The 14,148-nt window shown below is 27.4% G+C and overlaps 1 protein-coding gene across 4 annotated transcripts in view; it reads left to right on the forward strand.

Annotated features, from left to right (window-relative positions):
* Positions 1–14,148, forward strand: part of LOC107441893 (paired box protein Pax-6) — a 94,250-nt gene that overhangs the window by 59,901 nt on the left and 20,201 nt on the right. For all 4 annotated transcript variants that reach the window (XM_043042665.3, XM_043042667.3, XM_043042666.3 and 1 more), the window contains exon 4: positions 1,234–1,567. In XM_043042665.3, the coding sequence (XP_042898599.1) occupies positions 1,234–1,567 (334 nt within the window). The remainder of the gene's footprint in view (positions 1–1,233; positions 1,568–14,148) is intronic.

Consider the following 14,148-nt stretch of genomic DNA (forward strand, 5'->3'; position numbering starts at 1 on the left):
AGCTTGCTTTGTGCAAGTTTTTTTGAACAAATCTAAATTTCCATAAATTTCCACATATGATCGGCTATCTCGTTAAATTGTATCAAATTTTTACACTGACTATTTTTATTGGAGAAACAAATCAGATAACATGATTCTTAATAAATAATGAAGATCCAAATATATTTATCTGTCATCAATTTGAAATTAATAAAAATTATTGTTTACTTTTTTATTTATTTGAGCAGATTTAAAGCTTAACTTCAAAAATGATATTTTTATTCTATTGCTCTATTATAATACAGTTATATTTTCCTTTAAGTATTTTTTATAACTCTTTTTTTTCCAGTTAACTTAGGACATTAAAATAAATTAGTATTTAAAATTATAAAACATTTTTGGGGTTAGTTTTCCGCACTGTTGTTAAATAACATTTACGGTGATAGAACATAAATTTTTTTAATAGCAATCAAAAAATGAATAAAAATATATTTAACAGCTAGACGTATCAAGTTACTAAAGGCATGAAAATAGCATTAAAATAAACCTTAACTAAATTCCCCGAAATCGTTATAGTTACAAAACTTTAAGTTTTAAATTTTCCTTTCCTTTTTCTTCCTTTTTTCTGTAAACTTTTTTGAGAAAATTGATTTGCTTTACACTAATAGATTTGGAAAGCAAATTTTTAAATGGAAGTGGAACTCATTAAGTGGAAAGCGATCTGTATGAAGTAATGCTCTTTAGAAGGACAAGGCCCACCTCGGACTGTTGTTGCGTTGATGAGAAAGTAGTTAACTATTTTAACCGTTTTAACATGTGACCTACTACAGATACTAATTTTGAGTTGGTTTCGAAAATGAATAGTCGTCATAACAACGGAAAATATTGAAGGACTCGCTTTGAGATCAAATATTTGAAGAAATTTTAATGGAAGAAAGAGCCTGAGAAGGGGGGGGGGAGTGAACAAATTCGAATTCAGATAAATCGTTAAGAAAATAAGATGGCATATTTCTTTTTAGTGTTAAAAATGTTTTTTTTCTTCATTTATTGTAGATTCGATCATTATTTCTTTTGATTAAAGTGTAAATTATGCTTTTCGTATAAGTTCATTTCTAATATGCTGATGAAAATTCTTTGTTGCAAATATTTCTATTCAAATGATTACATGAATATAATAGTTATATTTTCGAAGGCACGCTAAATTTGTCCTTTACATTGTCAACCGAAGTTGAGCTGTTTTTTATTGTTTTTTAGGTGTCGTCAATCAACAGGGTGCTCCGTAACCTAGCTGCTCAAAAAGAGCAACAACAACAACACCATCAACATCAGCTGACGGTGCCGGGCGCCGAGCTGGTTTACGATAAGTTAAGAATGCTTAACGGCGGCCAGCCCTGGCCCTGGTATCATACCGGGGCTTCTCACCTGACCGCGGCGGGCGTTCCTCACGGAACATCACCCGCGGGACTGTCAGCGGCTGCTGCCGCTGCTGCAGCAGCCACTGGCGGTCTTGTTCCTCCCGTTGTATCATCGGCTGGTCTGGGTGTATGCAACGGACAACACAACGGTAGTGATTCTAGTGCCAAAAAAAGTAAGAATTCATTTAGTATTTATATTAGACTGCATGTGCATTAAACTTGCTAATTCCATTTTGTTAATTATAATAAAAGTAAAGCTTAATATTTTTTGATGATAAATTTTCTCATGAAGTTTTTTGGGTGAGGGACATACTTAATTGTTCATATATCTATTCTGTCAAAGAAAACAAAAAAAAATTATTCTTTAAAGAAAAGTTTATTTATTTCGTAGCAAAGTATTACGCATTTACGCTTACACATGATATGACATAAAATGTAATTAAATATTTCATGTTATTACTTATATAAGAAGTGTTTTCATTATATATTTCATTAATAGGAAATTTATAGTAATATTTCCTTAGCCGACTTAAAAAAAAGTATTGATACTCACACAAAATATTGTTTTACCGTTTTGTTTCGGTAACAAAAAAAAAAAAAAAAAAAAAAAAAATTATATATATATATATATATATATATATATATATATATATATATATATATATATATATATATATATATATATATATATATATATATATATATATATATATATATATATATATATATATATATATATATATATATATATATATATATATATATATATATATGTATTTATCGATATAAGATTATTTAGCACTGTGGGCTGCGACCTAGTCATGCTTTTAAATTTTAGGGTCGAAAAATATTTGATTCGTACTTATTTTCAAAAATCTCTATTTTCAAGTCATAACTTTTTCCTGTATCTATGACGCCTCTATAAATATTACGTAGGATTGTGTAAAAATTTCTCATCGGTTGAAAAAGTTAAATAAAAAGTTGATCTCCAGTATTGTGCTTACAAAATGTGCAGAGCTGAATGATTTTATTTAAATGATTATTTTGAATGTTAACTCAAAAATGTGTGACAAAATTGTTAAATCAAATGAACAAATTCAACTATTTTAAAAACGATAAATTGTTAATTTTTTTGCCTAAGAGAATATAAATTGTGTAAACGTTGTATCAAATGTAACGTTAAACGCATGTAATTGTAAAACGTTTAGCAGATTTTTTTAAATATTTTAGTTAAAGCTAAAAAAATATCTAACAATTATTATTGTTTACGCTCGTCTATGATTCATATATATTTATATATTTTCTTTTGTTAAATTAAGACAATGTTCAGGAATTCCATTGGAGGTTAAGTCTAAAAAGCTAGTGTGACCTTGACCTTGATTTCAAATTCAATGTTACATACAAATGAACAAAAGCAAGCAGTGCCTCTTTATCTTTAAATAAGCTTTTTTAATAATTTATTAAGGGAAATTAATTATTCTGATATCAAATACCTTTACAATACGCAGTCTTTTTTCTTCTTAAATTAATATTCCAGAAATATCGGAAGTATTTCTTAGTTGGAACTTATTGATTTAGGTGCTATGCCAGCAATTTCAAACAATTGTAAAATCGAGAATAAATTGTTAACTGTAACTTTGAAAATTTAAATATTAATACCTATGCTCGCTCAAACGTTATGAAATTTGAAGTATTGCTTTTCACGTACTAATAGCAGAATAGAAGAAAGTTACGAATTTATTTACTAGATGGCGCTAGTTGAACACTGAGTTTATTCAAGGGGAAAATAGCGTTCTTCTTTATTTACTAATTTATTATTATTATTATTTTTTTATTTTGTAAAACCGAAAGAAACTTGACGCAAAACATTAAATTTAAACTCAATGTGGTAATTTCGTTGGCACTTGTTTATGATGTTTATAATTAAATATTAAAATATTAAACATGAAAATAATCAATATGAGTAATCGAGTATTATTGTCATTAGTTTTTATTTCGCCAATTGAACTTTTGATAAATGGTTATATTTCTTTTTATGTAAGGGGTGCGATTAAGAATTGACAATACAGTATTATTTTACAATTGAAAATTATAGAACAATTAAAAAATTTTAATCATCTTTTTTTATTGTATAATTTTTCCTTCCTTCTTACTCTTATTATTGTTTTTAAAGCTCATATTTAAGGATTTTTCATTAGTTAAAATCCAAAATTCTATTTGATTAAAAAATTTAAAAAAAGGAAATGATGTTTTAAGATTTGTTTAGACAATGATTTTAAAATAAGGAGATTATTTTAAATTAAAATGTTAGATTAATTTAAAAATTCTACAAAGTATACTGTATGGTATAATTTATTAAAGAAATCGATAGTATTAAATTTTATATGATTTCTGTTTTATTTTAATAAGTTTATCTGACATTTCATTTTATATATTTTGAAATTTCATTTAAATTTATATGTTTAATAAATTTCGTTACATAATTACATGCTTTTTATAATTTATTTTTTATACTATTCAATTAAGAAAATGAATTCTGAAATAAATACACACTTTTACCGTATCTTTTTTTTAAATTTGTTATTATTGAAATTCAAACTAATGGACTTTTATTGGCAAAATTTTTTTTTCGTATTTGATAAGAATTTCGTAAAATTTAACCATCAATTCTAAAAATAGCTTAAAAGTTAAATTTTTTACAATTAATTTCAGACAAATTTTAAGGATAAATTTATAACTGGAAATTTTTGTTCCTCTAAATAAATTTAATTTATAACTCGAATAATTTAAATTAGAGCTGAATTAAACATTAGATTAATTTAAGAATCTAAACTTTAATTTTTGAACTTACTTAAAAGAAATTACTTGTTTGAAAAATTTCAAAACAATTTTCCGAATAAAAAGATTAATTTTTAAACAAAGAATTCATTCAATTTAAAAGTTTAGATTAGTTTAAAAAGCCCAAAACCGGATTGACATAATAGTTATAAATAGAATTTAGTAGAAGTTTAGTTTGGAGGATATATATATAATATATATATATATATATATATATATATATATATATATATATATATATATATATATATATATATATATATATATATATATATATATATATATATATATATATATATATATATATATATATATATATATATATATATATATATATATATATATATATATATATATATATATATATATATATATATATATTTTCTTTTTTCTTTTTTTTTTTTTTTGAAATTATGAAGCTTTATTTTAGGATTTTGGAAGTCATATCAAATTTAAATGTTTAACGAAATTTGTTTTTGAATTCTTCCAGATACTTATACACTTTTATGCGTTTTTATTATTTTTATCAAAATGTGGTAACGATGCCGTTTAAAAATTGTAAATTTTATAACAAAAAACAAAATGGTTTTAACTTTAAACAATTAATTTAATTTTTTCTTAGTTTTTTTCAGAAAAAAGAAATTACCATACACTTTTAAAATGTAAAATATTTCATGCGCTTTCAAGTTCTAGAAAAATCCATTTTTAAAAACGAGTTTCATTTCAACGGATAAAGAAATATTATTCGTAAAATTGAATAACAAGCTTAAAATATTATCACGTCCAACACAATACCTTTTTCCTCACATAAAGCTTAAAAAATTTTTCCTCGAAACTTTCACCCGTGGTTCATCGACTGATAAAATTAAATCAAATTTCCACGGATTTAAGACCAGAATTTGTATACACCCCCTATCTGAATTCAAATCACCTTCGTGGAGCCAAGGGTGAAGGGAGATAGGGGCTGCACAAGAAATAGATGGGGTGTTTTTTTATACTTAAAAAAAAAAGATAGAGAGGGGGGAAAAATCGAGGGAATAAGAAACTGTTGTTCGGAGTGAGCCCGCTATCATTTCGGTTGGAGAGGTAATGAAATTCGTTATCTCCACGCAGACTATTAAATTTTTGGGGATTTTGGAAAATGCTATTTGGCGGGAATTTCCCTGCGGAGATTTAAAATCGAGTCCAATAGCAAATCCCGTTTATAGGAAACGGAAATCTCCAGAATAAATGCGACTTACATGGGAGTTTCGGGCTGCGCTATGTATCTTTTCTTTTGTTCTTTTGAAACATTTTTTATTACCTGTCCTTCTTTTTTTATCGTAATACTCATAAATTTTTAAGTATTTATGTCAGAGTTTTTCTGTATCGTCGTAATTTTTTCCTTCCGGTTATGATGTTACAGTCTGTTGTGAGCTTATTTTTCCGGTATTGTAAGTTTATATCAAAAACTGGTTAAATAGAGATGCATAATTTAATTTGAAATAGTATGGAGTGAATGTTAAAAAAAAAAAAAAAAAAAAGACTTGTAGAGCACAAGGATTCATTTCAAAAATTGGATTTTTTTGCTAGGCTTCATAAGTATCAACAATTAATTGAAAAACAAAAAATTGTCTACGTAAATAAGGATTTAGAAAGAAAACAATTTTAGGTTTATTAATAAAAAAATAAATTAAAAGATGGTTAAACAAAATAAAAGTAAAACCAATCAGTTACAATATTTTTTTTTGAATATGTAATTGCACTCAATATTAGTAATTGTACTCAATCCCAATTAGATTCAATTGACCTCAATCTCAATTGCAAACAATTAGAAAAGGAGGGGAAACTAAAAACTACACCGTAAAAAACATTGGTGTTTCGTTGGCAACATTTTTGATGTTGTAATAAATTAACATTTTTTACAGTTCATGTAGTCATATATTTTATACACTTTCTCACTGTTATAGTTTCATTTACATATTTTTTGTTTGCTTGTATACTGACTACACATATTTTTATGAGCATTAGAATCAATTTAATGACTTTATAGACAAAACATTTTTTTATATAAAAAAGGGCATTTTTAGTAATATGTTCGCACTAATTCTTTCAAAAAATTATTATTTTGTCACTTTTAAATAATTTTTTTGCGTGATAGCTATTGTTCTCTACTTAAAAATGTAATTTGTACGACTCAACAACAAAAATAATCGCAACTTTGCATCAAATTTTTTACAATGTAGGCTCATTGATTGTCATATTACAAATGGTTTTAAAACCTTTTTTTAATTAGAAAATATTTAGTTTTAAATATCCATTGCACCGGTAACAAATATCGCAGAAAAATAAGTTTTTTTTCTCCTTTCGATAGAATGAGTCTGATTCTGCTTCGTTTGAGAGGTTAAAGTATAACACTTATTTTATGCTTTTATTTTAAGAGAAAAGTAATTTTAAATCATTTTTATTTCGGGTGATTATTAAAATTACGTTAAACGAAGGGACGTGCTATTAGTTGAAGAAAAATATTAAAATATTATAAATTAACTAGATTTTAGCGGATCAATTCAATTTTGTGTGTAACGCAGATGTGTTGCAAAATAATATCATTTGGTCAGTCAGAACGTGATAGAAGTAACAAGTACTTAGTACAATTAATTAGGAAGCACATTCTGCTTTAGCGCATGCGCAGTGAGAGAGAAGTCGGTCTGCAAATGATGAATATAATCAGGTTGATAACAATTGTTTCAGTATGAAATTCATATCGAATGAGGAAAGGATATTTATATACTATAGATTAATACTATATAGTACAGATACTGAAACAGTTATTTAACACGAATTAGCCAATTGAAACAAGATCAGATTCTGTGTTAACATATAAGAAATGAGTGAAAAAATTGGATAAACATAATCAGGTTGATATAAGATAAAATAATATAAAATATATGTTAACCACATTTTAATACACATATTTGTTTAATAGAAACTGGCAAGGTGAAAATTAAATTTTGCGTAACATAAAATTTGCGTAAATATCTATTTAAGAGAAGACATAAAATGCGGACGCTTTTCATCATAACATAAAATTAAACTAACTAGTGATAAAATAAGAAAAAAATAAATAAAAAATAATGACAACATACAAAACATCGACTTTAAGCTACTTTTAGCAGAAAAGTAAGTTTGTAATATTCACTATCGAGAATGAAAAAGTATGGTCAAAAGTAATAGAATATAGTAAAATTTGCCGTGTTTCTGACTCTATGGGAATACTAAAAAGCATGGTAATTACCCTGAAACGCTTTTGTAATGATTTTGCTGAAAATAACACTAAAATATGGTTTTATAATATGCGATAAAATTTTGTAAATGTGAAAAAATTTTGTGGTATCTTAGGAATGAGGATCAGGATCCAACTGGGGTGAATTTAGGCCCTCAGTTTTAGAAATTGCATTAAAAAAAATGTATATATCTATGTAAATAAAAATGTATATAAATAATGTATAAGAGAAAAAATTAATGGTAAATACCACTAAACTAAGGAAACTTCATACCTTAGAACATGGCCTAAAAACAATTTATTACCATGGTAGTAAATACGATAAAATTAGGTAAATTTATCATGATACCTTAAAACATAGCACAAAAATCTTTTATTTTGTTGAATTTACTTTTCAGTTTTGCATTTTTCACTGAATGAGAACTGTAATTTTGAAAATCAGAATTTCCGGTAAACCATTGTGATATGAACGGAAAAATACCCAAATGAATAGTTTAAATACCGTATATTTTAATTTTATTAAATAGAATTAGTCATTTTCTACCAGAAATGTCATAACCATACAGTGCTTTAAAATAATAATAATAAACATAGGATTATATTGAATGTGTATACATATCTGTATTTTAAAAATTAAATGAAAAAGGAAGTCAGTATAGTTTTCAGAAAAATATTATTTTATTAGGAATATATATATACAAGCATTTTTTGAAAGATTCGCATGAATATCTTTATTGTATCTCGAAAAATTCATTCGGTTGCTATGGCTTTATTCAAAAGAAAAACTGTCACTGTTGAATGGAGAGGATTACAAGAAACAGCAGGAGAATTCCCAAGAGAACTTGACCAGTAGTGACCAGTAGGACTCAAAGACGTCTCTAATCCTAAGTACAAACCCACTCAAAGTAAATAAATAAAAACCGAGAAAATAAACCAGTGTCACAAGCATTTATTTCACAATTCTTTGAATGTTTTTTAGTACTCGAGCGAGCTTTTACAAAATTAATTTTTCCCTTATCGTTTTCATTTCTAAATGACTGCATATTAATTTATCTCACATTTGATCGCATAATACTAGATACCATGACTCCACTTAAAAGGAGACTCAGTTTATCGTATGAAGGTTGCAGAATTTACCCAGTAACAAATCAAATTGATTTTTAGAGAGTGTAATTAACGTACTCTGTAAAATTTTTATTAGGGTATATCAAGACCAGAAATGTTGCAACTACTTAATACCAAAGTGATGTAGTGAAAGGCCGTAAATAACTTACGAAACACTAAATCAAGACTATTCTTTTCCACTACTTGGTGTAAATAGAGCACCATCAACTTCTGTATTCAATAACCTTAAAATTTATAATTACTGTAAGATACAATACACAAAAAAGTATGTTAAATTATCTTTGCAATATAATATAAAGCAGGAGTTATTAATTTTGGATGCATATATATCCCAATTCTTAGAATAAAATTAGTTTGCAAATCAAACATATGCAGAGCGCAAGGAGAATATTAATATGAATTCGAACGAGGTTTGACAAAATCGTAGTGGATAGAAGTTAAATATTATAAAATTATTTAAAACAGTTGAAAGATTGATGTAAATACGCTTATAAGAAAATAATTTTCTTTATTAAGCAGCAACAAACATACATTATTTTGATAAAAATTTACTTCTATTTCCGCAGAATGTTCTGCATAGTGCTAATCAAAAACAAACTTCCAAGTTATCTTGCTCAAATAGTGAGCAATAACCATAGTTGTCTGATAAATTACCAAAATAAGCGAAAATAATTCATAACATTTCATTTGGTGTAGGCTTTTTTATTTATTGGATTACAGTATTATTTACAGTATTATTTACCTACACACTTTAAAGTACGTATGAACGCTTGATTCAGTATTTACTTGAATGAACATACAAATTGTGTAGTTTTTAAACAGCAAATTCGGTATTTTTTTTACAGTTTAGTATACATAATAGTTCATTACAATTTAGATTGAGAATAAAGTTATTCTGAATTTTCAAACTGTGAAATTCTCCTTTATTTAATTCTCCGTTAATATTTTATGATACTTACTGCGTTCTTTTAAGCTCCTTTTAGAGAACAGTATATAAATATAAGATATTGTACTCCTTTTTAACAAGAAGTTTTTTTTTCCAAAAAAAGAAAAAAAAATTTAACCTAATTTCTTAAATACCACACTTTTTCTTATTTTACTTTGCCCGATATTCTGGTATACTTTTTGTACTAATTATAATTAAGAAGTGAATGCAAAAGCAACCAATGTCATTACTTAATTAAAAGAAACTTTATTCGCTTCAAAAATATACAGATTGAAAATGACAGTCGACATGTTTCAAGCACTCAAAAATGGGCACACATTTTCAGGACTTGCCAGATGAGAATGAGAAGGAACAAAAGAGACTTGAAATATAAAACGAAAAGTTGGCGTAGAAAAATGTAAAATAAAAGTGAGAAACAGTACCAGAAAAACCTCAGTAGCTGAGAAAGAAAAAAAATCTATTATTTTTAACTTGATATAAGTTATTTATTTAAGCAATTCCATTGTTTGAAGAAATATAGATAGTGCAATCAAAAATTGCTCAAGTTTTTATAAACAAGAAAAAGTCCGACGCAATTTTTTTTAAAAATGAAAGGAATGTTTCTTTCCAAAATTATTGTAATGTTATGCAAACATGTAAACTATTCTGTGCAATATGTTACTAAAAATTTAAGTTACTTTATAAACCTGAAATTCTTTTGAGTTACTTTATAAGTATTTTGAATTAAGCTACAGATATGTAACAATAGCTGTGCTTTTAAAAAATCCTCTATATATGTTTTTGATAATTGGTATTAAGTCCCACATTTATAAATAATATTTCCTGACCACTAATATAGCAACAATACGAAGACCACTAATATAGCAACAATACTGCAACAATACGAAGATTTCGGGAGCTTATATTTAAAAGATTATCCTCTCTTATCAACATTATTCGTAAAATGGAGTTTCATACGAAATCGAAAGTAATTAAGAAAGTTATTTAATTTCGATGCACTTCATTGCCAGTTCTTAAGTTCTATTGTTTCGAGGAAAGGAATTTCTCCAAGAAACTGAAATCTTTTTGAGAGTCCAAGACGAAACTTCCATCAATGGTTCGGAAATCAAAAGAAGGATTAACATCGGATTGTAGAAAGGCCCACACAAACAAACGTCGCCAGGAGAAAGCTCAAAAGAAAGCCACCACCTTAGCAAGATCTCATTGCACAAAAGCACTCAGAAAAACTGAAAGGTACCCCTCTTTTTCCAGTACTTCCGAAAAAGCGGGAAATTCTTTCTTCTACATTGCATCTTTTTTTTAGAGAAAGAGAAGACTAGGCAATCGTTTGGCATCTAAGACGGTGTTAATCGGGTTCGTATTTTTAATGCCTTGGCCACAATGAAGCCTTAAAAGCTGGCCGCCTTGCTTGGCTGGCCATCAATACTAGCTCTGCCTTGTCGATTGTCGGCCCTAGCAGCTGAAGCAAATAGAGGTTGTAATTACCACTAAGAGAGGGGAGCGCGAATGGAATTGCGAATTACATGCTACGTAGCACACCCTCCGAAAAATCATTTGGGATAAACCTAAGGCAGAGCATAGTAGTTACTGAATATGCAATATGTGTAGTTTTTTTGAGATCTTTATGGAAAAAAAGGCATCAAGATTAAGTGCATTATGCATTTTTTTCTGTCTCGTTCGTATTGTAGAATGTACGTTCTTTGGTGTGTGAAATAGACAATTTTAAATGACCAAAACACTATTATGCTTATTCTAAGTCCAAATAAAAAGAGATCTTTTTCGATTTTTTTTCTCCATTTTTTTCGATATGGTAATTTTTATTGTTGAGTATTATGAGTTTTGGATTTTGTTGTGGTTTGATATGATTGTTCAAGTTACACCTGTTGGCTCTTGTGGAAGGTTAAAATGAAAATAAAGTAATGTTAGTTCTTGTATAGAAATTTTGAAAGAATTGATTGAGTTTACAGACAAACATTTCAAGTATTTAAAAGATTGTTCATTTTCTTTTACTAAAAAAGATAACAGTCATTTTCCTGACTTTAGATAGTTTCCTGGCTTTAGATTTTAAAATAGCGTGTAAAAAAATTGTTAAAGAAAGTTTGTTGTACAACGAAGTATCTTAAATAAACTTTGAATAATTTTAGAAACTTATTGCGCGATTCCTATTTAAACCTTTTTTAGTGGTAACTGTTAAACGTATGAAAATTACTTTATAAATATGACCTTTTTCTTAATGGCATGCAAACTTTCAGGGAAAAGGATTATTTTGTTAAATGCGTTTTATGTATTTAATTTATTGCGCGCGTAAAACGAGGAAAAATATTTATTCGTTATTCGGAATTAAAATTATGTTCAATTCAATTTAAAACGGAAGATATGATCTGAAGATATTCAGATCTAAAATAAATCAGTAACTGAAGAAAGGAAAAATGCCAGATTGCTATTTTTCTTAGTATTTTTAAGGAAAAAGGAAATTTGTGCCAGGTAGGAATTTTTTCTTTTTGAAGATTGTCAAGCTAATGATGCAATATTAAATTTAAATATGACTTTTATCTTTCTGATCTAATTATTTCTTCGAATATGATACCTTTTAGCTGTGACATAGATAAAATATTTGCCTTTCTGAATTTATTACATTTTTATAGCGTTTCTAAATGTTAAACAGGATGATGGTTTTGACCTTTTTAACAAAAAATTTTGTAAATATAAATCATTCGTTTAGATTTACATCGAGTTTCTTTTTTATGTAAATTTAAAGAAGCAACTTAATTTTTTCTAAGTAATAGAGCTGTAAGGGAAATGTGGGAAAGGGAATCTGAAGACGTTTTATTTATAACACCGTTTAACAACACGATTACAAGCTACTTTTCCGTATAAGGTGATTTAATAGAACCAAAAATCAATAATATAATATTGCAGGTATCGGCAGCTGCTCTTTTAATGTCGCCACATTATGTAAGGAGAGCAACAAAAAATAATGAAATAAAAAAAAACTGTGCCAATTTATGAAATGCACTTTACCTACTATGAATTCATACAGAGGCATAAAGGACCGCCAAAATAGCATATCCAATGGCTTTATTATTGCAAAAAGAGAAAGCAAAATAAAGAGCAGGGATTGAAGATGAGAAAAAAATGAAGCATAAATGTGAATTTGGAGTTGGTGGTAAACAGGATTACATGACGCCAAAGCTCGCACGAGGATTTTTCGGAAGATTTGGGGCAAAAACTTGTAAACAACATGACCCAAGGGACAGGAGCTTACAATAGGCTAACACTGAAGGCGTGATGTTAAGTCGGTTGCCATTGAAGTGGAAGGCTTATATGGGTGGAAAAATTTCGAAATCTTTTGTAATCCAACGAGTCCATTTTTCTTGAAAAAATTCTCTTGAAATTTAAAAAAGTACTTTTTTCCCTTGGTTTTCTTCCGTTCTTTTTTCTTAGAAATCACTTTTTACTTATTTTAAACAAAGCTTATTTTTTATGTTAGATTTTACTTTATGTAAAGTTAAATTTATTAAACATTCCTTTAATGCATATTAGAAAATTCAATTAAGAAGTTATATTGTATTAGAGAAAATAGGATCAATAAGGAAATGTTTTTATGAAAAAAATTGAAATTCATATTTTTTTGTTGAAATTTTGCTTCAATCTAAAGACATATTAAATATATTAATGTTTTCTTTATGTCTAATAAATATAAGAGGAATGGCATATTTAAATTTAGCAAAGATTTTACTTACATGCATTTTTTAGCAAGTGTTTTAATTTCCAATTAAAAACTACTAGACGCTACTTGAAAAGCAAATTTCTATTAATATTTTAAATACAAATGTCTATTTGTAATGTTCTGAAATAAGAGTAAAAATATTAATGAAGAAAGACTCAAATCTAAAAAGTATAATGTTCTAATTTAATTTAGCATATCATTTGAGGAAGTCGTCAGCACATTTTTTATTGGATTAACAGTTCTTACACCTTCATTCTGCCATTAAAAATTAAGAACATGGCCAATCAGTAAGCAAAGCAAGTTTTATTGTTTCTGAATTCGGCGATAATGTACTGTAATTGGTGTAAATTTGACACTTGTGTTTTTGTATTGCATACTTGGATTTCGGCCTATACTCATAAAATGAAATTGCTGGATCGCACATTACATGTTGGATGTTACCAGTTCTCAAACATTCATTCTGCCATTAAAAATTAAGAACATGGCCAATCAGTAAGCAAAGCAAGTTTTATTGTTTCTGAATTCGGCGATAATGTACGGTAATTGGTGTAAATTTGACACTTGTGTTTTTGTATTGCATACTTGGATTTCGGCCTATACTCATAAAATGAAATTGCTGGATTGCACATTAAATGTTAGATGCTGCCAGTTCTCACACCTTCATTCCACCATTAAAAAGCAAGAACATTGCCAATCAGTAAACAATGCAAGTTTTATTGCTCCTGAAATCAGTGATACTGTTACGTTAATTGGTGTCAATTTGACACTTGTGTTTTTGTAATGCATACTTGGATTTCGGCGATATTCATAGAATTAAATTGCTGAATAGCACATTACATGTTAGATGACGTAC

Source organism: Parasteatoda tepidariorum, chromosome 2, assembly GCF_982258835.1.
Source record: "Parasteatoda tepidariorum strain Cologne lab strain chromosome 2, Ptep-v5.0, whole genome shotgun sequence".
In the NCBI taxonomy this organism is placed as follows: domain Eukaryota; kingdom Metazoa; phylum Arthropoda; class Arachnida; order Araneae; family Theridiidae; genus Parasteatoda; species Parasteatoda tepidariorum.